The 24649-nt window shown below is 55.7% G+C and overlaps 1 protein-coding gene and 1 pseudogene across 2 annotated transcripts; both read right to left on the bottom strand.

The window, feature by feature from the left end:
- Positions 1–749: 749 nt before the first annotated feature.
- Positions 750–867, bottom strand: LOC125080233 (uncharacterized; annotated as a pseudogene).
- Positions 868–8380: 7513 nt separating this feature from the next.
- Positions 8381–24168, bottom strand: SART1 (spliceosome associated factor 1, recruiter of U4/U6.U5 tri-snRNP). Of its 2 annotated transcripts, XM_047692377.1 has the most exons (20): positions 23779–24163; positions 21907–21964; positions 21465–21520; positions 20765–20891; positions 20541–20646; positions 20202–20279; positions 19982–20081; positions 19749–19891; positions 19460–19666; positions 18404–18528; positions 18191–18323; positions 17959–18092; positions 10833–11022; positions 10508–10618; positions 10145–10232; positions 9737–9827; positions 9486–9621; positions 8798–8887; positions 8569–8690; positions 8381–8465 (listed from the first exon to the last, which is right to left on the bottom strand). In XM_047692377.1, exons 1-20 carry the CDS (start codon positions 24089–24091, stop codon positions 8447–8449), a joined length of 2427 nt encoding a protein of 808 aa, XP_047548333.1. In that variant the 5' UTR covers positions 24092–24163; the 3' UTR covers positions 8381–8446. The 2 variants fall into 2 exon arrangements, with proteins under 2 accessions (XP_047548333.1, XP_047548334.1); XM_047692378.1 differs by lacking the exons at positions 8381–8465; positions 8569–8690; positions 8798–8887; ... (1 more) ...; positions 9737–9827; positions 10145–10232 and adding an exon at positions 10263–10413 and having other exon boundaries at positions 10460–10618; positions 23779–24168.
- Between the last annotated feature and the right edge of the window lie 481 nt (positions 24169–24649).

The raw sequence follows: 24649 nt of genomic DNA, 5'->3' as shown, positions 1-24649 counted from the left end.
GCCCCTACACTGTTTAGATTCGGAAAACTAATAGTAGCTCTTCGAAGCAACTCTAAGAGGAAGACAGCAGGTTCCTGGCCTGAGAAACGGCAGACCCTTCAAGAAAACAGAAAGCTTTTTACTAGTTCCTCAAGCGAGTGAAAGAGTTTCTAGACTTGCCTCAGTTCTCATGCTGGACATTTTGGTTATTTGTGTAACCATTGTACCCAATGTTTGGCCTATCTTAACATGAACTTAGTGTGTATTTCATAAGAGAAGAAGATAAACTTCCTGGGATACAAGAACCAGCTTATAGGATAACACGGTGAGCAACAGGAATTTGTTTTAGTTTTAACAAGTTTAGTTAGTGAAGCAATTTACAATCTTATAAATGGAGCCAAAATTTCTTTGACTTTTTCTTTTTTTTTTGCTCCTTCATAACGAGGGACCTTCTATTTTTTTTTTTTTTGCCTTCACCATCTTTGATCATCTTTTCAATCTCTTATTTTGTTGTTAATCTATTCACGAACTCAAATTGTTTCAAAGTCAATCTTGGTATTTCACACTATCCTAGGAAGCTATTAATTTCCTCTGAATTTTCCAGCTGGTTGTCCTAATTTTTCTGAAAACAGTCTCTAGTGATTACTTTGATTTCTTCTGGATCTGTGATAATGTACCCGTACCCATCCTCTTTCTCAAGCCTATTTATCTTTAAGGGGTTTTGTTTTTGTTTTTTACTGTGAACGTTTTATTTAATCATTTTTGTTTACAAAAATATGGAACACTTCACCAATTTGCTGTGTCATCCTTGCGTGGGAGCCACGCTAATCTTCTCTGTATCCTTCCAGTTTTAGTTCCAGTTTTAGTATACGCGCTGCTGAAGAGAACACTTTAACTTTTGGGTTTTTTTTTTTTTTTAAGATTTATTTGTTTATTTTGGGGGGGTAGGGCAGAGAGAGAGGGAGAGAGAGAAATTTTTTTTTTAAGATTTTATTTATTTATTTGACAGAGAGAGAGAGAAAGAGCTAGCACAAGCAGGCAGAGCAACAGGTAGAGGGAGAGGGAGAAGCAGGTTCTCCGCCGAGCAGGGAGCCAGATGCTGGGCTTGATCCCAGGGACCTGAGCCCAACGCAGCCCATTGCCCGTTTACCCGACTGAGCCACCCAGGTGCCCTGGAGAGAGAGAATCTTAAGCAGACTCTGCGCCAAGTGCAGAGCCCAACGTGAGGCTTGATCTCACCACCCTGAGATCACCGCCCGAGCTAAAACCAAGAGTCCGCGCTCAGCCAGCTGTCCCACCGAGGTGCCCTGCGCTTTAAGTTTCTTACTGAAGACGATTCATACGATGGAGCGCACAAGTACTAAGTACACAGCTCAATATATTTTCACAATGTGAGCAAACACTCCTGTATCTAGCACCCAGATGAAGAAATAAAACATTCCCAGCCAAGCTCCCCTCATTGCCCCGCCTTGATCCTTTTCAGTCTCTACCTCCAGAAACACGTTGATTTTGGACGGCATAAATTACTTAAAAAAATTTTTTTTGTCATTTATTTATCTGACAAAGAGAGAGAGAAAGAGAGAGAGATCACAAGTAGGCAGAGGCAGGCAGAGAGAGAGAGGGGGAAGCAGGCTCCCCGCTGAGCAGAGGGCCTGAGGCGGGGCTCGATTCCAGGACCCTGAGATCATGACCTGAGCCAAAGGCAGAGGCTTAACCCACTGAGCCACCCAGGGGCCCCAGCATAAATAACTTTTGCCTGTTTTTGTAGTAAAGGAAACAATGTGTGCGGTTTTATGTGTGACTTCTGTGCTGGGCCTCCAGGAGTCATCTGTGGTTTTCACTCCCTCCTGTGAATATTCACCACTTACCCATTCGGCTGTTGATGGACATTTGGACTGTTTCCGGTTTGGGACAGCTATAAATAGTGCTGCTCTGAACATTCTTGTTCATGGTTTTGGCTGAACATACGTACATTTTTCTGTTGCTAAGCTGACATATTTTTGCTCTCTCTTTTTAAACAAAGTTTTATAATAGGCATTTTCAAACATCCTCAAGAGTAGAGGGCATAGGGAGCTCCCTAGAACCCATCCCCCAACTTCGATAACCATCGTGTTGGGAGCCTTGTAAGTCCCCACTCCCCACAGTTTTCTTTTCTCCTCTTTCTTTTTTTTTTTTTTTAAGATTTTATTTATTTATTTGACAGAGAGAGAGAGCACAAGCAGAGGAAGCAGAGGCAAAGGGAGAGGGAGAAGCAGACTCTGCTGAGCAGGGAGCAGGACACAGGGCTCGGTCCCAGGACCCTGGGATCGTGACCTGAGCAGAAGGCAGACGCTTAACTGACTGAGCCCCCACCAGGTGCTCCTTTTCTTTCTTTATTTTTCAGTGTTGGAGGAACTTAAACCAAATCCCAGATCTCATCCCATCTTCCCGATTGTACCCACCGGAATGCATACACCCTGTGCATAATGTATGTACGTGCATACTGCATGTTTCTCTAGCAGATAAGGGTATTTTTTTTTCTCAATGTAACCATCATGCCCGTATCATTGTGTCTTGATTTTCTCATCCAAATGTCTGTGTTCAGATTGCTCTGATGCTCTTATGTATGTTTTTCTAATCCTGCTTGCATGAGGGTCCGAACAGGGTCTACACTGGTTCCTGCGAACGTCTCTGTGTCTCTTTCATCCACCACAGCCCCTTCTCACCTCTTCTTGTGCCTTTTATTTTTGGCCAAGTGAGCTGGCCCGCCTGCGGACCGCCCACGCCGGATCTAGCCGATTTCGCCCTCGCCGCCAGGTCTAAGGTGGGCTGCGGCCGCCGGTTTCTCACGGAGGCTGCTAGGGACAGGCAGAAGCTATCGTTTTGGAAAGAACACCTCGCAGGTGATGCTTCGGCTTCACATCACGGCGCGGTTCTGTGTTTCATGATGTGAAAACTGACCCGTGGGTTCAGGAGTTGTTGGCAAGGTGCATGGGGGTAAGGTCCCCTACCAAGCTTCACGGGATGGTTTTAGCGCTGTTTGTGGACGGTGTTCGCCTACATCCTTCATGAACGAGGCATTGCACGATGGTGGTTTTTCAAATGAGATCATTCGTTCTGTATTCTTAGCTGGAATTTCTCTAAAACGAAAAGCTTTTCATTATCTGCTATTTGAGTACCTGAAATAGAACTATGTACAGGAGTGGCAAGAAAAATCTTGATTTTTTTTCTACTTTCTTTTCTTTTCTCTTCTTCTTCTTCTTCTTCTTCTTCTTCTTCTTCTTCTTCTTCTTCTCCTTCTCCTTCTCCTCCTTCTTCTTCTTCTTCTCCTCCTCCTCCTTCTTCTTCTTCTTCTCCTCCTCCTTCTTCTTCTCCTTCTTCTTCTTCTTCTTCTCCTCCTCCTCCTCCTCCTCCTCCTCCTCCTTCTTCTTCTTCTTCTTTCTTCTTCTTTCTTCTTCTTTCTTCTTCTTTCTTCTTCTTTCTTCTTTCTTCTTCTTCTTCTTCTTCTTCTTCTTCTTCTTCTTCTTCTTCTTCTTCTTCTTCTTCTTCTTCTTTTCTTTCTTCCACCGATTTTGGCATAAATATTTGGTGCCCGTGCCAGCCAGATCCCTGTCAGGAGAGGGAAACTGTCCCAGCTACTTTAACAGGGAGAATATAATCTGAAGAAACGTTAAACAAGGTCTGTAAGAATCGAGAAGGCAAAAAAGTGAACACTGAGCTATCACAGGGCAGCCGGGGAAGCAGCTGGCACCCCTATAGCTGAGGAAACTAGGGGAAGAGTCTGAGATGATTAGACTTCAGAAGCGGGTGGGAGGGGCCCCCAGGAGCGCTGCCCTGCTGAGCCTCAAGTTTGGGGGAAACCCACCAGTAGCCTCACAAGGCAGAGACTAGAAGCTGGGATCCCGACCCTGCATTACCAGCACCAGGCCCAAGCAACTTACTCTGACGTGATCGATTTTTAAAAGTATTATTATGGACTCATGATTTTTTTTAAATGTATTTGAACCCATGGGTATTTGTGATGCTAAAATCCGTCCTGTCTCTGGCTGGTGGCAGTCCCTTAAAGGTGGCTCCTCTGCCAATCTGACAAGACCCGCCGTGTTTCATTCCCTGCTACCGAGTCTGACAAGAGATTTCAGGCTTATTTTGCATATTTCCTGTCCCAGACCCAGAGTTAGCCTTTCTCCAAAGAGCCCTGGTTCCTTCTAGCAGTGAGTGTCATCTTAAGACTGTAGTCTGGGGGCGCCTGGGTGGCTCAGTGGGTTAAGCCGCTGCCTTCGGCTCAGGTCATGATCTCAGGGTCCTGGGATCGAGTCCCGCATCGGGCTCTCTGCTCAGCGGGAAGCCTGCTTCCCCCTCTCTCTCTGCCTGCCTCTCTGTCTACTTGTGATCTCTCTCTGTCAAATAAATAAAATAAAAATCTTTAAAAAAAAAAAGACTGTAGTCTGAGTGTCGCTCATTTCTATTGGGTTGTCTCTGCTTCGAGGTCTTTGCAGTGGACAGAACTAAGAAGAATGTATTTCTTTCGAAATAAAAAATGGATTATGGGGGTGCCTGACTGGCAGGCCTGTAGAGGGTGCCACTCTTGATCTTGGAGTCATGAGTTCAAGCCCCACATAGGGCGTAGAGCCTACTGAAACAAATACTCAAAATTACGACTTCATACTGATATTTGTAATTCAGAAGTAAGATTACAGGATTGTACATAATAAAAAGATTTATATCTGTTATGCAAAAAAATTTTGGCCTCAGATAACATTAACATAATTACTTATTAGCAACGTAAACATATATGTTAAAATAGCTACACCACTCTCAGTGCTAACAATAAGACTATTGAATGTATTTAAGATTTCTTAAATTTAGTTAATTTCTTTTTTTTTCTAAGATTTCATCTATCAGAGAGAGAGACAAAGCAGGGGGAGCAGCAGGCAGAAGGAGAGGGGAAAACAGGCTGCCCGTCGTGCAGGGAGCCCGATATGGGGCTCGATCCCAGGACCCCAGGATCATGACCTGAGCCAAAGGAAGATGATTAACCAACTGAGCCACCTAGGTGCCCCAGATTTAATTAATTTCTTAATGGTTATTTTTATTCTCAGTAGATACCCCAGTAGGAGTGCAAGGTCAAAATGATGAATCGATGAATGAGTCTAGATGGGAACGGGAGCTGTTCGTTTCCTAGCTCCGAGAGGGCTGGAGAGCAGGGACACCCCTGTAGCAGTGAGCACACAGCACCCGGAGTTTGGGTTTTAATACTGCCTTCGCCCAAAGGAGCTGTTGCTTTGAGGAAATGACTGATCCCAGGACTAGGGCAGAGCACGTGCGGCCGGGCCTGGAGGACTTGCTGTACCAGAGAGTAAGGACAGGCTTAAAGAAGGATGGACATGTCAAAAGGACACCAAAGCCAGCTTCCAGGGGCTCCTGCTGGCAAAACCTGGGAAATCTGAGGTGGGCGCTTTTCTCTCCAGCTGGGAGCTGGGGAAGTGGGCTTGGTGGGGGGTTTAGTAACACACCCAGGAGCTATAGACGATGAACTGGGGGAGACCTGGCCCAGTGACACAGGAGAGAAAGGGAATTTGAATGTTCCTCCTGCTGCCACACACCCCACCCTCCTCTGGGAAACAGTCCCCTCTGGGCCCTTGACTCTGATACCCCAGAGGCTTGACTGCTCAGAGCCAGCCCCTCACCCTGCTCTGTCAGCTCCTTCTGCCACCAGAGCCGAGCCCTTCCTGAGGATGCCCGCTGGGACAGGTGGGAGCCTAGCTCCTTGGCACAGTGGTGGGCTTGGCACTGAGGGGCACCAGGATGGTATCTCGGGGGCAGACAGGTGAGAACTCTGCCCCCCAGGCTGCGCTCGGAGGGCAGTCCGGAGGGGCACGTTTTCCCATTGCGCTGGGATCCCTGGTTAGCAAGGACCTGCCTGAGCCCCCAGGATATGAAGTGCGGTGAAGGTTTCTGAGTTCAGCAAGCCCCCTTCCGAAGGGGGCAGATCCTGGTCCTGTGGGCTTGGCAGACATTCCCCCAAAAGTGGGGAAACATAGAAACAGGCCATTAACTGCCAGGGGGAGCCACAGGCTGGGTATGGCTGCTGGGACTTGACAGGGTTGGGAGGACCTGGGAAGAGTGTGGGCCCAACCCAGAGTGAGACCGCTAGAGCAAGGAGGGGAGCCAGCCTGCCCCTGGCCAGCGCCCAGCTCAAGCCTGCTTCGGCACCATGACCAGAAGGGCCACCCCAAGAGCTGAGCTGGGCAGGGAGTGAAGGGGTCCTGGGCGGCCCCTGGGGCTTCTTAGGGTGCTGTGTGCACCAGTGGCAGAGAGGGAGATGCTGGCAAGGGGCTGAACGGGCTTCTGTGAATGAAGACTGGGGTCTCTGGAGCCCTTGAGGGGCCAGGTGCCACGTGGACAGGCACTGGCTAGTCCCCCCTCCACAGTCCTGCCCATGTCGGGTGTTGCCCTCGCTACAAGGCTGCCCAACCGATCAGACACCCAGGGGCCCAGGCCAGCTGTCTGCTCTGCTCCTTATCCTTGGGCCCGCCACCAGCTGATGCTCAGGAAATTCGTGTCGAAGTAACAGAAGGGTGAATGTCAAGTGTGCTTTACACCAGTCCTGGAAGCCTGAGATCATGTCCCATTTTGCAAGGAACGCGGAGACTCCGTGGGAAGTTGCCCGAGGTCAGACAGTTCGTCAGTGGAAAAGCAGCCCTGATGGTTCCTGCCCAGCTGGCTGGCTCCCCGGCCTGGCTAAGAGCTCACCGACCCTCACCCCAGCTGGCGAGGGTCTGGGCAAGTATTGCTGGTGGGGCCCCATGATGAGCCGCAGAGCCGGGACGTGCCCTTTCCTGGGTTCTGCCCACCTCCGGGCTCAGGCCTTAAAGGACTCGGCGGTCCCCAGCCTCTACCTCCTGGGGGCCAAGCTGACTCCTTGCTGCCTTCCGGCCCCAGCCAGGTGGGCAGACAGCCTGGGAGGGGGCTAGCGAACCATCAGGGGCCAGCGGCCGGGACGAGGAGGGGAGGCAGACAGCACCAACCTGGGGAGCTTCCTAGAGGGGCCCCAGAGTGCCACTGGAAGCCTTTCCCATTCCCTGGTTCACCACTTACTAAGTCAGTTACTGGGGTCAGAGTTAGAAGACATCGTGGGCTAAACCTGATCAGTGTGACCCCGGTCCACTGTGCTCCACGCAAGGCCTCGTTTCTGGGTCTGACAGTGGCAATGACCTCCCCAGGGACGTCTGCCCGCAGAGGGTGAGGCTGAGCTCCGACACAGTCCAGCCGGGGCTGGAGCCACACCAGCCAGACCACACGCCCCACCAGACGGGCCTCACGGGCTTCCGGGAGGATGGCAGGGCAGGGCAGGTGGGAGGGGTCCGGAATGCTGCCCCCTGCGCGGTGCTCCAAGCCTGTGGGCACCTCCGAGGGACCAGAGAAGCAGCCAAGCTGAAGGTTAAATCAGAGTGAGGCCTCACGAGGGAGATGACGAGCTCAAGGAAGCATGGTGTGACCACTTGTTGGCTTGTCCTGAAATTGTCACCAATAGCTATCCGCTAAGGCAACTGTTGGCCTTTTCCAAGACGACTTAAAGCATCCTTCTCTTCTACTTAGTGTTTGCTTTTGTTAAACACAAACCCACGAACCACCCGTGAGCCTGGCGTGCACCTGGGCCTCGGTGGGGGCAGGACACCGGGTCTGACTCCATGGGAGCCACCGGTCGCCCTGCCCTCGATTCGGGGCTCCAGCACGTCCCGGCATCCTTCGGAGCTCACCTCCCTGGGAAACGGTACACGGGACAAGTCTCCATGCAGACCGAGCGCAGGGCGGCACCCCCATGCAGTCCTGGGCCCAGGGCCAAGATCTGTGTGGCAACGGAGGCTGGGAGAGACCAGGGTGACTGAGGCGCTAACAACACCTCCACTTCTCACCTGAACGCCAGCCATGCGGGAGACAACGTATGACCGACCTCTCACAACCCGCCAGGACCCGTATGACAAAGCCAGGGGTGGTCAGGAGAGGGGGCAGGGAAAATAAACCGACTGGCTTCTTTGGCTGGCTGGGGCTCAAGGCGGGTGGAGGGCTGTCCTAGAGGATCTGGAGGGTTCTCTCCCTCTTTTAGTTATCCGTGTCCTCAGATGGCCGGGTCGTACTGAGCAGATGCCAGACTCGAAGCCACCTCGAGGGGTCTGGCTCGCCTCTGAATGACAGGAGGATGAACGAATGAACGAACTCATTTAATCTTCACGGGACTTTCTATGAAACAGACGTATTTTGACTATACGAACACAGAATTAAGGCTCAGAGAGGTTTGGTGACTTGCTTGAGGTCACACAGCAAGCAGGGCCCACCTGAGGGCAGTGTGTGGGTGCTCCTCCAGCACCGCCTGCCCCTCCCTCCTGGGTCTAACCCTGGAATCTGCACCAGGACGAAGGAGGAAAAAATAAGGAGGGAACTTTATTTAATATTAAAGTCAGGGAGGGGATCAGAAGGAAGATCGGCTTCACTTGGTGATGGTGTTCCTGCAGAGAGAAGAGGGGCATGAGGCTGGAAACCGTGCAGGCCTTCCCACCCGTCAGGCCCTGTGCTGTCCCCTGTCCCTGCCCGCTGCGCCTCGCCACTCACGCGTTCATGCTCTTGCCGCTGCCACTGAGCACGATATACGGTGTCTTCTGGGCCTTCTGCTTCTCCTGGAGCAAAGCCACTGTGCCCAGGGGGGTGTCGCTGGAGCTCATCTTCTTCAGGAGCTGCAGGAGGAGGGCCGGTCAGCACATGGCGGGAGCAGGCCCCAGGCCACCAGCCACTCCAATGCCAGCAGGTGTGGAAGCCACCCCCCGTGTCCCTGGGCACCCACCGCCTCCTCGTCCAGCTTCTTCATCCGCCGCTCTGTCTTCATCTTGCCCGAGCCTTTCCCGTGGAAGCGGTGGGACAGCTGCCGGAAAGCCTAGGGACATAGGTGGGACCGATGTTAGAGCCACCTGTGTCCAGGGGGCAGGGAAGGGGAAGGGACTCACCCAACCCGTGCTGGGCTGAGGGGTGATGGGAAGGCGCTGGGAGAAGGCCCATGACCTTGGCACCTTCTAGGGGCTCCCCAGAGTCAGGGAGACAGGTTCTGGGGCTGGATGTGCTGTGACAGGGGCGCTTGGGATCCTGAGTGGACCTGCACATGGACACTGAGGCAGCCAGTGGGCTGGGGTTGGGGGGGGGGGAGCACACCCAGCTGGGGACAGTGCCAGGAGCATGTGGGGCAGGGATGCGGGACGGCGAGCATGACTCAGCCCACGGCCCGGACGTCACCCCCAGAAAGGCAGCCCCAAGGGTAGGTCAGGCCATAGGGGGGCAAGTGGGCAAAGGAACCGGGCCTGTGATGGGGCCCACTGGGCCCACCAGAGACGGAAATGGGGGCACCGAGGTGCTGACACCTTGCCAGTCCCCCAGCGCCAGCGGTGGGTGGAACCAAGGACCCACGGCGCAGCTCTGCGTCACCTGGGAAGGCTGGGGCCCCGCGTCTCTGTGACTCGGTCACCCCCAGCCCCACTCACCTCCTTGGGTGTGAGCTTCCGGCCTGTCTCGTCCACGTACTCAATCTTCACGTCGGGCTTGTACCCGTCCTTCTCCTTGAAGTCCTGGGTGAAGCCGCGGTACTCCTCCCGCCGGCTATACTTGTCGTCGATGGCCCTGGGCCAAGAGATGGGGCGCTCAGGGCCGGCAGCTGCCCGCGCTGTCCCCGGGGGCTCCCCCAGCAGCCCCTCCCGCCGCCCACAGCCTCCCCCGCCCGCCCCACCACACTCACATCTTGTCCTCGATGCAGTACACGGCCGACGGCAGGGACTTGTTTGGTGCCTTTACCCGGGCCACCTTCTGCACCGTGGTCTCCAGCAGCCCTGGGGACAGGCGGCAGTCAGACTCCGGCCACCACCCTCAGCGGGGGCTCTCACCAGCCTCACTTCCAGCCACAGCCCCTACCGCTTCCATGACCCAGTTCCCACCCCCCTACCCCCCGACCCGGCCACATTGCGACCTGAAGAGCAAAGCCGTCACCAACGGGGTGACATGGAGCACAAAGGTCAGATGCGGCTATGACCACCCCAGGGTTGGGTGCAGAGGCTCAGCTCCTGGACCATGGGGGAGCAGCCCACGGTTCTGGGGGAGCGGCGGGAGCTGCCTAGCCCCTGCCCCGCCGATGCCCGCAGCCCCTCACCTTTGTTCTGACACAGCAGCAGGGCGGCCGCCAGCCCTCTGTTCACGATGGGCTCCTCGTCCAGGATGGTGGTGGACGAGGCAGAGAACTGGGGTGCAGCACACAGGGAGGAAGGTGGTCAGCAGCCGCATGGGCTCATCTTACCCCCTCCGCCCCCTCGTCCCCGGCACACACAGCCACAGTCCTTCCCAGGGCGCTGGGCTAGACTCGTCGCCGCCACACCGCGCTCTGCAGACCCCAGCCCAGCGTGGGACAGCCAGCCCCGCGGTCACGGTCCCCCAGCAAGGAATGGGCAGGGCTGGGCGGGAGTGCCGTGGGCAGCCGAGCTGTCCTGCTCTTCCCCCCCGCCGCCGCGCCCCTCACATCCTGCTGCTGCTTCTCCTCGTCTAGGTTGACGGTGCTCCAGCCGATGTTCTCCTCCCCGTCCGACTCCGAGCCCCCGTTGGCGGAGCGCTCCTCGTCCCGTTCAAAGTCCTGGGGGTCAGAGACCAGGGTCAGCCCAGGGAGCCTCAGCGCCCCCCGCAGCCAGCCTAACCCGCCGGAGCACCGAGGCTTGTGACCAGTTATGGAGAAGCTGGCCAGGACCTGACAGGCAGGGGGGACCCCAAGCAAGACCAGAGGGGAGCTAGAGAAGAGGGGAAGGTGGGGAGGGGCAGGGCGGGGAGAGGCAGGCTGTCCGAGGACCCACCATGAGCTCCTCCTGCTCCTCCCGGTTGCCCGCCAGCCCGTAGGTGGGGATCTCGCCCAAGGTGCGGCAGAACTCCGACGTGGCATTGAACACGATGGCCCCCTTCCGCTCCGGGTCCTCGTCCTCCTCCCAGCCCCGCTGGCGGGACTCCAGCTTCTTCACAATCTCCACCACCTGGGGGAGGGAGCAGCTGTGGGCAAACCCAGAAGTTTCTGGGGAGATGCCATCAAGACCCAGAAGCCCCAAGTCCTCCCCCGACGGCAGGAAGACAAGCCCTCCGACCCACCGTCCACAGAGCACCTCCGACGGCTCCCCGCTTCCCGACTCCCAGCCGCTCTCACTCGGCACCTACACCCGCCGCAGTCCTCGGCTCCAAAGCCGTCAACGGCTTCCTGCCGCCCTTCAAATTAATCTCCAAATTCCACCTGGCCCTTCTCCAAAGCCCCAAAGCCTCACATCTTCCTCCGGGACCGAAGCACACTGGGGCCTCTTGTCGCCCCGAGGCCACCCTCCCTTCACCCCACAAACACCTGTTTCAGAACTCAAGGTAAGCTGCTTCCAGAACCCTGCCCTGAGGCCACAGGGTGGGAAGAATCTGCCTATGCGGCTCCCACAGGCTTCCAGCACCCGCCACACCTCTGCCTTGCTCCTCCTGTGGGCCACCCTCCTGCCCGGCGTGGCCCCACACGACTGTCCCCGCTGTCCCCTCGACTGCACCATTCCCAGAAGCGTGCAGGAATGCCCAGGCTCTCCGCTCCCTCCGCCCCGCTGTCTCACTGCCGTCCGGACAGCAAGCTCCTCAGAGAAGTTTCCAGTCACCACAGCCGCTCAGCGCCCCTTCCTCCCATGTTATTACATTATGTGTATGTTTTTAGCGAGCGGCTTCATAAACATAGAACGGTTCTACGGAGCGCACGTGTGTTATTAAAGACGGTGACAGCCACACACACCCAGGCACCCATCGCCCAGTCCGAGGAACGTGGTCCATACTCCTTCAAGCCTCACAATCTCCTCGCCCCTTATCTGTGGTCATGATTCACTGGCTTCTCTTCTGTTTTTTCCACATAAAGTCCTATTATTTTGTTGTGCATTTTAAAAACATTATATATCTGGGACGCCTGAGTGGCTCAGTTGGTTAAGCAGCTGCCTTCGGCTCAGGTCATGATCCCAGCGTCCTGGGATCGAGTCCCACATCGGGCTCCTTGCTTGGCGAGGAGCCTGCTTCTCCCTCTGCCTCTGCCTGCCATTCTGTCTGCCTGTGCTCGCTTGCTCGCTCGCTCTCCTCTCTCTCTCTGACAAATAAATAAAATCTTAAAAAAAAAAAAATAAATAAAAAATAAAAACATTATATATCTGAATCTGAATCCCCTACAATGTGATGTAAATATAAATAAATATATACGTATATGCATATGTATAAAACACACACACACACACACACACACGTGCGGCTGGGTGGCTCGGTTGGTTAAGTGTCTGCCTTCAGTTCAGGTCATGATCCCCGGGTCCTAGGGTTGAGTCCCATATGGTGGGGGGGGGGGTGTCCCTGCTCAGCAGGGAGCCTGCTTCTCCCTCTCCCTCTGCCTCTCCCCCCCGCTCATGCTCTCACTCTAGCTGGCTTGCTCCCTCAAATAAATTAAATCTTTCAAAAAAAGAGAAAAATCTATTTTCGAAAATCCATCTTGACCCGAGTGGCTGCACTTCTTAGCTTTTCACTAAGGAACCACATTCCACGACAGGAACGTGTCCTCATCTAGTTCCTCCTCCTTCCCGCCATCACAGACAAGGCGAACACAAGCCATCGGATGCCTGTCTCCCCCAGCGCGGGCAGGTGTGCGTCCGCGATACCCGCGCAGGAGTGGGCGTGCTGGGCCGGAGGGCATGTGCACTTGCCGCTCCAAGAATACTTCCAACGCCTTCCCGAGCTTGTCGGGCCGCTCCGTGCTGCAAAGTGCATGTAAGAATTCTGGCCGCTCCGAATCCTGACACTGGTTATCGCCAGACTTTGACGTTCTTGTCCAGTGACGTGGGTATGACTGGTCCGTCACTGACCTGGCTGGCTCTTCCTTGACCATTCACGAAGCGGGGCCTCACTGGGTGGTGGTCTGTTCTGTTTTGTTGTTTGTTTGTTTTAAAGATTTTATTTATTTGACAGAGATCACAAGTAGGCAGAGAGGCAGGCAGGGAGAGAGGGGGAAGCAGGCTCCCCGCTGAGCGGAGAACCCGATGCGGAGCTCGATCCCAAGACCCTGAGACCATGACCTGAGCAAAAGCAGAGGCTCAACCCACTGAGCCACCCAGGCGCCCCTGTTTTGCTTTTTAAAGAGTGCGCATGCATGAGAGGGGCTGGGGGGCGTGGGGGGGAGGATAAAGCAGAAGGAGAGAGGATCTCAAGCAGATTCCACGCCCAGCACGGAGCCCGACTGAGGGCTCCTTCTCACAGCACTGAAATCACGACCTGAGCTGAAATCAAGAGTCAGACAGGGGCGCCTGGGTGGCTCAGTGGGTTAAAGCCTCTGCCTTCGGCTCAGGTCATGATCCCAGGGTCCTGGGATTGAGCCCCACATCGGGCTCTCTGCTCAGCAGGGAGCCTGCTTCCCTTCCTCTCTCTCTCTCTGCCTGCCTCTCTGCCCACTTGTGATCTCTGTCTGTCAAATAAATAAATAAAATCTTAAAAAAAAAAAAAAAAAAAAAGAGTCAGACAAACCACTGAGCCACCCCGGCGCCCTCTCATGGGCATTTTATAGACCATCTACCCTGCCACTTCTGTGAACGGCCCATTGAGGTCTACTGCCCCTTTTTCTGTTTTGCCAATTTGGGTTGTTTGGATATTCTTGGCACCGACCCATTGATAATTATATACACGTGGGCAAATGTCTTCTTCTGGTGACTTTTTAAAAAAACTGAAGTTCTTAATTTCTCAGTAGTTATTGGTTTTCTTCCTCATGGCTTATGCTTTACTTTCAGAATTTAAAAAAATTTCACTTGAAATAATCCAGTCACAAAAAAACCCTCTGTGATTGCCCTTATAGGTTGTCCCTAGAGGGGACTTTCTGTCCCAGCGACAGAAGTAGGACAGTGGTGGCCAGGGGCAGGGGGGACGGGAGCCAGTGTTTAACAGGGACAGAGTTTCAGCAGTTTCAGCTTTTCGAGATGAGGAGAGCTCTGGGGGTGGCTGTGGGGATGGGTGCACAGCACCAGGGGCACATTTAACCCTTCAGGGGAATCAGACGTCTAAAAATGGTGAAGATGGTCAATTCTTTGTTCTGTGTATCGTAATGAAATTTGCAAAGAGAAAAAAATCTTTCTCTGCCACAAAGTCACAAACGTCATTTCCTTAACCTTGTTCTGGAACATTAATTTGTGACTTTTCAGTTCTTAATCTATCTGTAAGTACATCTTGTGTGAAGTACAAACCCAATTTCACTTTTTTCCAAATGGGTAAGTGTCCAGAAAGCACTTGCTGAACCGAGCGCCCATTCCCACCAGCGCAGCAGCTCTCCTACTCAGGAGTCCGTGCCTGGGCCTTCTACTCGGTCTCGGCCCTGTCAGTCCACCCTTAGGCCACTATTTTATCACCTCAATTACCACAACGACCTAAAGTGAGATCTGTCAGAGCAAAGCCCACCACTTTGTTATTGAAAGCATCTTGGATTTTTTTGGCCCTTTGGTCTTCCAAATAAATTCAAGAATTAGCTTTTCAGGTTCCACAAAAATCCTTTTGGGAATTTTCATTGGAATTGCATATAATCTCTTTACGGAGTCCTAGCCACAGACACGGACATTATAGACTGAACTGTGTCCTCCCAAAATCTGTATGTTGAAACGCTGCCTCCAGTGTGACTGTATTTGGAGACGAGCCTTTAAGAAGATGATGAAGATCAAAGGCGGTCATAAGGGCAGGCCCTAATCCAGTAGGTTGGTGTCCTCATAAGAGAAAGGGACACCGAAGGCTGCAGGCACCCAAGGGAAAGGCCGAGAGAGAACAAAGCAAGAAGACGGCCCCCCGCAAGCCTCAGGGGAAACCAAGCCTACCGACGCCTTGATCTTGAACTTCCAGACTCCAGAACTTTGAGAACTAAACTTCTGTTGCTTAAGCCACCCAGTCTGTGGCATTGTGTCACGGCGGCCCTAGCTGCCTAACACGACAGTCTGTTTCTTTATGTCTTCTTCACGGTCTTTGAAAGATAGACTGCAATTCTCCCCATACGGATCTCGCACATCTTATACTTTTAATTTTGTTAATTTTGTTGCAATCCTTAATTTAATCCTTTAATTTTGTAGCAAGCTTATCTCCATCCTGTTTTGCTTTGATAGCTTTACCCATAAGACTTCCCCATCCCTACTGCTTTCGTGAAAGTGATCTTTTCCAAAATTATACTTTCTACCTCTTCCTGGTGTATGGAAACACCACCGGTTCCCGCCTGGTAATCTTATCCCCAGTGGCCCTGCTAGAGCCGGCGTGGTCTGATCGTCACTTCCCACCACGCCCCGGAGGCCACTTCAGACGAGGGCATCAGTGACCGCCATGCTGCCCGATCCAAATTCTCCGCGACAAGTGTCACAAATGCTTACTTGCTTCCTCGAAACAGCTTCTTGTCATGGGACTCCCAGGGTGACGTCCTGTCCTCTGCTGTCCTCACACGCTCTCCTTCTCCAGCTCTTTTCCTCTGTCCAGACTCACTGTCCCGGTGACTCCAGCCCATCCCGTGGCTTTAACTCCCATCTACGTGCTTACTGACGTCCGCCAGTACCTCCAGTCTCAGCCTCTCCCTTAAAGTTCAAACTCCCACATCCAACTGCCTGTTCCGTATCATCACTGCTATTAAAAAAGCACCTTAAGGGGCGCCTGGGTGGCTCAGTGGGTTAAAGCCTCTGCCTTTGGCTCAGGTCATAATCCTGGGACCGAGCCCCGCCTCAGGCTCTCTGCTCAGCAGGGAGCCTGCTTCCCTTCCTCTCTCTCTGCCTGCTTCTCTGTCTACTTATGATCTCTGTCAAATAAATAAAATCTTTAAAAAAAAAAAAGGCACTTTGAACTTAACCAAAACCGAACGCTTGGTTAGCTCCCCCAACCTGCTCTTCCCCAAGCTCATCCCATCTCAGGAGCGGCCCTGCCTGTTCCTCACCTCAGCAAACGGACCGCCGTTCAAGTCAGAACTTTCGGGAGTCATCCCGAACGTCTTGTACCCACGCACGACCTTACACACGACCCACTGACAAACACTGTTGGTTCTATGCTCAAAATGCAGACATGGCCACTTCCCTGTCTCCACGCCTATCACCGCAGTCAACCGTCACTCCAACTGGAGGACGACAACAGCCTTCCCTGGCCTTCCTCAGAGACCGAACTCCACCTGCCAAGTCCACTGCAACGGCAAGCGTCTGCCCGACGTGGCCTATGACCTGCTCCTTCCCTGTCACTCTCCCCACAGCTCCTGCCACGTCAGCCACGCAGGCCTCCGCCAACTTCCTGAGCCAGCGCGTTGGCTCCCGCCTCGGGGCCTCGGGGGCCAGGTGCTCCCTCATCTCGGAACTGGGCCCTTACATGGCTCTGAGGCTCACTTCATCTGATCTCAACTGTCACCTCTTCGGGGAGGCCCACCCTGACCAGCTGACTTAAAACGAGCGCGCTCCTTCGCTCCTCCTCTCCCCACTACCCTCTTCCTGTTTCTGCTCCCAGTGGTTCTCCCGCCGGACCTTGTCTTTGTCTTTCACGTCCCTCAGTAGAACGAAAGTTCCATGAGGAAGGACTTCTGCGTTCTCGGCTATGGCCACCCGACTCTGACCCGCTTTACGGCAGGGGCAGATGGCGGGTCGCCCAGCACCAGCTCTTCTGATTCCCACTGTCCTGGCTCGCAGCCGGGGCCGCTCACCGAGTGACCCCACTGCGGCTGCTGCTGCTGCGACGGTAGAGCGGCCAAGACCCGGGGGGGCCGACTCCTCCGACGCCCCAGCCATCTGCCCACGCCCGCCCAGAGGGACCGTCCCAAGTGGCTGCCCCAGTGTCCTCATGGCCTCGGTCTTGCGGACTCCACAGTGCCAAATCGGACCCGCCTCTCAGGAGCTAGAGGACTCCCTAGCCCCCTCCTTACAAGCCCTTCTCAGCTTCTGTACCGCCTTGACCTTGGGGACTGCTGCTTCTCCGCCACCTCTGCAGAAGCCCCCGCCACTCGACCCGACGGGCTGCCCCCAGGGCTCCCTGCTCCCACCTCTCGCTCTCCCAGTGTTGCGGGGGTGGGATGACAAGCATGGACCATGGAGTCAGGCTGTTCAATCCCCAGCTCTGCCCCTTACCAGCCACATAACCCTGGTCCCACTTGCCTAAGGCCTCTGTGCCTCAGTTTCCTCATCTGTAAAATGGAGAGAGCAGAACCTTCCTCACAGGTGCTGCTCTGAGCATGAACGAGGTGGCCCACAAGGCACGCAGACAGGGCCCGGCTCCGGCTGGCACCCGCCGCAAGAATCATGACCACAAGGCCCCACCGGCCTCTGTTCACCTCACACCACCAGGCCACCCCTCCCAGGACACCTGCCGTCTCCGCTGCCCAAGTGCCTGGGCTGCCTGCCCACCTGCACCCCGAATCTCTGCGAGGTCAGCTCCTCGGTGTTATTTAAGTCTCTGCTCAAAGGTCGTCTGCCACAAGGTCTCCCCAGGATGGCGGACGCAGGCCAGCCCTCCAGCTACCTGCTCGGCCTTCCCACGGCCGGGCTGCAGGCTCCAGGCGCCATCGGGAGTGTGGTGTGTGCACGTGTGCACCTGTCACCCACTGTCCAGCTGTCCTGCCATCCTGCCCTCTGGCCGCAGCTAGAGAGGAGCACAGGGCGCCTCGCCGGCCGGCTCATCAGGAACTCCCCTGGCCCTGGGACAGTGCACTCTCGTAGCAGGCGTGCCACACCCAGCCACGGAAAAAAAGAAGACAGCAAAGGCTCCAACCCTGAAATATCTTAGAGCAAAAATACTGCTTGAACTTAAACGGATCCACTAATAGCACGACGCTAAACAAAAAAGATGATCCAGACTAGAAGGCAGGCGCCACCCTCGGGGGACAGGTCACCAGAGACGCACCTGTCCCGAAGGCCGTGGGGAGGCCTGCACGCACCCACCCCAGCCCGCCTCGGCCCTCACCTTCTCACCGCTGTCTCGCAGTTGCTGCAGCTGCCGCAGGCGACGCCCCTTCTCCAGCTGCTTCTGCAGCTCCAGCTCCGCCTCATCCTCCTCCAGTACCTCCGGGGACCCGGACTGCGGAGCTCCAGCCTCCTCTGGAGGAAACACAGGAGACCCCTGCTCGGATCACCTCCTCGCCCTGGGGCACTCGGCCCGGCCCCTGCCGCCCACCCGCGTCTGCCCGGGCCCTCACCGTCATCACTGATGTCCATGTTCTCCACGCGGGTGTCATCGGACTGCGGGGGCTGAGAGGCCGGCTCCTTCTCCTCTTCCTCGGGGCCTCCTCATCTGCCTCGGGCACTCGGCGCCGGCCTCGGCCCCGCAGTCTGCGGAAAGGGGCCTCTCCCATGAGTGCGGGCCCCTAGGCCAGTCCATCCCCGCACCGCAACCCTGTTTCCAAGCCCACCTGGAACCGAAGTCCCCATCCTGAGTCTGGTCTCCCAGAGGCAGCAAGTCATCGGCCCGCACGACCACCTCCTTCTCTTTCTTGCGGATCTTTTTCACTCTCCGTTTGGTCTTTTTAAAGATCACCTGAGAGGAGGAGAGGAGAGATGAGACTTGAACTGGGAAAGTAGGCCCCCATGAGCCCCCAAGAATGAAGACTTAAAAAAATTTTTTTTTCACTAGAGGTGGGGGAGGGAGGGACGGATGGAGGAGTGGGGGAGAAGAAGAGGGAGAGAGAGTCTCTTAGGCAGGCTCCGCGCCCAGCACGGAGCCCCACGCAGGTCTCCATCCCACAGCCTCGAAATCAAGACCTGAGCCGAAATTAAGAGCTGGATGCTTAACCAACTGAGCCGCCCGGGGACGCCAAGAACGAAGGCTTCTCTAGCATTCCTCCAGGCCAGCCTCCAGCCACTTCGCACACATACACAATGTGTGCAACCCGCGGTATCTCATCCCACTTGCAAGATGAGAAAAACCCCAGCACAGAGAGACCAAGTTCCTTGCCTGAGGTCACCCAGCTCCTAAATTGGAGAACCAGGATTGTGAACCTTCTCTTCGGGCTACAGAGTCCTGCTCTTAATCACAAGGCCCAGCAATCTAGCCATGGGTCTACCTCTATGTTCATAATCATCCCAAATACGAAATCCACACCCAGCCGTAACATTACCAGCCAGCCACACTGTCACTAGTCCTCGCACCGGCCTCAAGAGATGGCTGCTGCCACCCCATTCCAAATCAGGTGCCTCAGGCTCACAGGTAAGGGACTCCCCGGGGCGCAAGCTGGCGATGTTGCAGAGCTCGACTCAAGCTCAGAACCATCCGTCCCAGCAGTCCCTGTTCAGTGTATGGTCACTGTCCCCCCACAGCACCTCCCCACAGCTGCCATACACCACTGACCACGAGGACCAAGCCCCCACACTCGCCCTTCCTCCATAGCGCCCCCGAGCTGCACATGACCCCAGAGAGGGAGGAATCCCCACCCCAATTACGAGGTGCCGGTGCAGGCCACGGGTCTCACCATCTCCTCAGGTGTGAGGTACTCGGAGGCCAGCCGGGGCCCCACGGTGCTCAGGGACTGGGCCTGCAGCCGCAACTTGGCCCGGATCTCCTCCAGCTCCCGCTCCCGCAGGCCATCAGCAGTGCCGCCCTGCTCCAAGCGGAACGAGTGTGGCCGCTCACCCTCAAGCTCCTCGTCATACTTGGACAGGATAGAGCGGGGTTTTTGCTGCAAAACAAGAGGTACTGGTTGGGACCCAGCTGGCTCCTGAAAAGCCATAATAGAGCCCCCATCTCGCTGCTCCGCCTGCCTGTGCCAAGTCATCCACGCTCTCGTCCTCTGCGTACGGCAGGTAGTCAGGCTTCTTCTTCCGCAGCTCCACGTTCTTCTCTGCCCGCTCCTTGTCTAAGAGGTTCACGTTCACCAGCACATCCTCCTCCTCCTGCAGCACACCTGTGGACAGGGCAGGAGCAGCGGCCCTTCAAGCTTGCCCTTGACGCAGCAGCGCCCACGCCCCCCACTGGAGCCCAGAGCTCAACCCACCTTTGTCCTTGAGGGTGAGGATCAGAGTCTCCCCTTCTCGGAAGGAATCGATAGCATGTTCCACGGTGAGGCCCTGTAGGTCCCGGGCACTGTACAGGTCCTACAGGGGAGGGGGACCGTCCAGCCAAGTCAGGAGCCCTGACCCGCACAGCCCTGGGATCCCAGCACCCAGGACAGCAGCGCTCCCTTCCCCCGCCCCCAGCTACCGCAGGAGCCTCACCTGCCGCCTCTGCCCAAACTCCTCCTCCACCAGGGTGCTGACACCGAACTCCTGGTCCATCTCCTCCAGCAGTTTGGCCTGTGGGATGGGAAGGGGGTGACCTATGACCTCAGGCCATTCAGCATCACTGGAAGACACATGGGGCTTTACCAAGTGGGAGTGCAAAAAAGGGAAGGAAGGCCCTATGCGCCAGCTGCTAAGAATCCAGAGCAGACGCCAATGACCACGGACCTCCGACCTCTCTGAGCCCGGTCCCCTCCCAAGGACAGGTCTCCAGCCCCACCAGCCAGCCAGGTTAAGAGGCACTAAGCGACCACCCCCAGCTGCCCAGGCGCTCACCCTCTTCTCTGCCAAGTCCTTCTCCTTCTGCAGCTGCCGGCTCCGCTCGATCCAGGCTGCGGTGTCATCCAGCCAGGGATCGTCCTCCCCCAGTGTCTTTATCTTTCTGAAGAGAGGAGAAAGCAGTCTTCTGGGAGCCCCACTCCTGTTCCCTGCACCCAACTCCAGAGCTCCTGGGCGGCCTCCTCAGGGCCTTCCCTTGCCCACCCTGCTGACCCCCTTACCCCAGCTTTTGGTTCAGGAGACGCTTTTCTTTGGCGGCCGCCAGCTTTTCCCGTAGCTCTTCTCGCTGTCTCAAGGCCATGGGGTTGATGACATCGGCTGCCACGGGCTCCTCCTTGGTGCCCGCCTCTGGAAGGGGGGCCCAGACGTGAGGCTATGCCTGCCCATGGCTGGTGGGGAGAGGAGGGAGCCACTCACCCTGCCCCTTTCCAGCTCAAGGGGCCGGAAGGGGCGGGGTTGGGTGGAGCGAATCCTTCACGTCCCTCCTCCCACTTCAGCCCACATTTCCATGTCACCCCACACAGCATGATGGGATCCTCCACCGCTTACAAGCCTCACCCCCGCACCCCCGCCGCAATCACGCTTTAAGAAACAAACAAACCCAACACCTGCACAGCCCAGATCAGTCTGCGGCACCTGTGCACGTGTCTCGGCCTGGCTAACTCGGAGCAAGCACACGGCACCAGCCACCTGAAATTAAGAGAATCCCTATTCCCAGCCCCCCATCACGACTACGAGGAAAGGCCTCGTGCCTACCAGCAAGTACGTACGTACGTGTACACACACACACACACACACACACAGCGACTAAATGGTGCTAAACCTGAGCCGTAACCCCGCCCTCCTCAAAGACCCCTTCGGATGGTCTTTCGCCTCCACCCAAAGGCCCTCCCTCAGCCCCATCCACCGCCCCACACTCACCCTTCTTGACGGCATTGACCTCCAAGGGTTTCAGCCCCAACTTTGCCCGGAGTTTACTGAGGACAAGAAATAAGAGTCTTAAGAGCTGTCAACGAAATAGGGACATCAAAGGCATTTCTGGACAGACAGGGGGTGAAACCAGGATGGAACTGAGAGGTCCTAAGGGTCCCCAAAGCAGAGGCTGACCCAGGCAGCCTAGGACGTTGGGATGGACACTGGCCTCCAAATCAGGGGACGTGGGCGCCGGCCCGGCCCGCCCCTCACCAGCACAAGGCCAGCCTTCCGCTTGGCTCTTGGCGTCCTCTTCTGTAACTCAAATGGAAATGCCCCAATTCCAACGAGAATGCTTTGGTGGGTGAAAGACACCCCCCTCCCCGGACAGCTGCCCCAGAAGCCCTCTGTCTTAGATATAAAAGCAGAACATGAGCGAGACCCAGCTTACTTGGTCTCCTCGATGCTGAGAGACGAGGCATCTCCCGAGCTGGGTCTGGAGCTGGTGGCTGGAACAAGAAGCGGACTCAGGAGCCGCACGAGGCCGGCGGGCCGCGTCTCTGGCTCGGCTGCAGGCTCCCCTCACCAGCTCCTGGGCCTTACTGGGACACCTGAACACAGCAGTCCTCCCCCACCCAAGCAGCTCCTCCTACCTCAGGCCTAGTCTCCTGAGACCCCGACTCTCTACGTAACCTTCCTCTCCTGAGCCAAAAGGTCCAACCTTGCTGCATCCTTCACCTCGGCCTCCGCTCCACTTCCGTCCACTCCATTTTCAGCCTGCGCTGCCCTCCTTGGCCTAGCTCTGATCGACAAGATCCTGTCCAAACGCAGAGACCAAATGCCACCTCCTTCTCGAACTCCTGCTCAATTACTGATCAGAATGAATGGCTCTCCCGAGTGCCACAGCCCCATCACTCACTTCTGGGTCTGCTTCCCCCCACAGGTCGGTGACCATGTTAGGAGCATGACTGTGTCCTCTGTGCAGTTCATCCAGTCAAGAAATACATTTACTGGTCCCTGATTTGTGATGGATGTTGAGGATGCTGAGATAAAGAAGCATTTCACACCTCCGCTACCCACATCATGATCAGCAAATACTTCACGAAATGCCACAGACAGAGGCAGAACACCATCAGCTGGGGCTCCCTCACCCAGCTGCCACCACAGGTTCATCCTTCCTGCTTCCCCGCCCCACAACCTACCTCCTCCCCTATAGCTCATCTGGATGCTGTATCCCAGCCTCTCCAAGCTCTCTCCAAGGTCACCAGCCTTATTTCTAAATCCAGTGGATTCTTTTCTGCCTGATTTTCCTTCGTTTTCTGTGGCGCGTGACACCATGAATTACTCCTTCTTTATCTCTGTTCCCATAGACCCCATAATACAAGATTCTGCGATTCCCTGCCTTTCTGGATACTGAACCACCAAGCATTTTTGTAGCATCGTGCTCCAACTACTACTAAAATGTTGGCATTTCTTAGGTTCTACTGGCCACTCCTCACTCTCTCGGTGGGCTTCATTTGCCACCTAAATACCCACGACTTCCACACGGCTCTATCCAGCCCCAACCCTGTACGTCAAATGCAACATTCTCCAAAACTGAACTCTTTCCCCTCAAAAGTCTGCTTCTCTCCCAAAGTCCTCAAGGCCAACAGACAACACAACCACCCACCCAGTTGCTCAACCCAAAATTCAAGGAGTCCTCCTCATTTCCTTCTTCCCACCCTCATCCAAGTGTTAAGCTCTCTTAATTCCCCCTTCAAAACAGTTCAGTCTGTTTAGGTCTCCCCACCCTACTGCTACTGCCTGGCTGCAAGCCACCATCAGCCCTCATGCGACCTCCAGTCTTGACTCCTCTTGAGCCGGTTCTCAATACAGTGATTTTTGCACAATACGATCAACTCATTCCTCAGTTCAAATCCATGGCTCTCGGCTACCCTCAAGACAAAATTCCAATTTCTATAGGGTCCTTTGTGGTCGGAACTGTTTCATAACTCTCCTATGAACCCTACACGATCTGCCCAATACCAAGTTTCTTTTTGGTTCTGCACATGCTAGTACAACTTCATTCATTCATTCATTTACTCAATATTTATTGAGGGCCCGCGATGTGCCAATTTTGAGAAAACAGAAAATCTCTGCCCTCGCGAAGCTTAGTAGACGAAGACAACCTTTAATCCCAAATAACCGTAGGAACACTCTTTAATAAGGGCTGACGAAGACAGCCTCGGGGTGTCTCGGCGGGCTGAACACCCAGACCAGCCCGCCCGCTCTGGGACCCCCTCCCCGCCGCAGCCCGCCCCGCCCCCCAGGCCCCGCCCCTCACCGGCCTCGTAGCCGTCATCGCGCTTCTCTCTCTTCACGCGCCGCTCAGAAGGTTCTGCTTGGCTGCGCTCCCGCCCGTGCGCGCCGCTGCGGGCCTCAGCTTCGGCCCCGCGCCGCCCGCCCCCGCGCTCGCCCCCACGCTCCCGGCTCCGCTTTCGACGTTCGCCGCCGCTGCTGCCGCCGCCGCCGCTCCGGTGCTTGTGTTTTTTGTGCTCCCGGTGCCGCGGCGGCTGCTCGGTGGCGCCTCCAGTGCTGGCCGCCGCCGTCGTCCCGGACGCCTCCTTCTCCCCGCGGTGCTTCTTTGACGACCCCATGGTGGTACGTCCGCCCCGAGCCCGGCCGCCGCCGAGCCCCGACGACGCAAAATGAGAACACTTCCGGGTCGCCCGGCAGCGGCTGTCGTGTTGCCGGAAACCAAGAGTGGCTGCTTCCGTCGTTCACCTCGGAGCCTGCCCCAAAGGTTCATGGGAAGGCCGGGATCGGGGCCCAACTGCGCAGTTGCGGCCGTCTTGGTCTGGGCGGCGGTCTTTAAGCGGGCAGCATGACTGCGCATGCGCCGCTGGGGGTGTGGCCGCCGCCTCAGAGCTGCAGGTCTCTCAACTATAAGCCCTTAAAGCCAGCAACGTGGAAGCTGGAAGCTCTTCCTGGCGGCGGGACGCTCCGTACTCATGGTCTTGCCGTGGACGGCACCTGCCGCTCCCGTAGGCGTCCTCCTAGTGGTCTCCCCCCGGGTCGTGGCTCCATCGGGTGTGCGACGACACTTATGTTTTGAGACCCTCCTCCCAGACTTGCTGCTCTGCAGGCCAGCCTCCGAGCCCCTACAACCAGTACTGTCAGCAAATGCTGCCCTCCCTCCTTTATTGGATTTTTTT

Source organism: Lutra lutra, chromosome 10 (assembly GCF_902655055.1).
Source record: "Lutra lutra chromosome 10, mLutLut1.2, whole genome shotgun sequence".
Taxonomy (NCBI): domain Eukaryota; kingdom Metazoa; phylum Chordata; class Mammalia; order Carnivora; family Mustelidae; genus Lutra; species Lutra lutra.
The sequence above is the reverse complement of the archived record's forward strand: the minus strand, read 5'-3'. Positions and strand labels throughout refer to the sequence as shown.

Excerpts from the sequence above, each read along its gene's own strand:
- SART1 (XM_047692377.1), bottom strand. The coding sequence starts at position 24,091 with ATGGGGTCGTCAAAGAAGCACCGCGGGGAGAAGGAGGCGTCCGGGACG. Across the intron at positions 21,521-21,906 it reads CTCAGCATCGAGGAGACCAA|TAAACTCCGGGCAAAGTTGG; the intron begins GTAAGCTGGGTC and ends TCTTGTCCTCAG. Across the intron at positions 19,892-19,981 it reads CCTCACCCTCAAGGACAAAG|GTGTGCTGCAGGAGGAGGAG; the intron begins GTGGGTTGAGCT and ends CCCTGTCCACAG.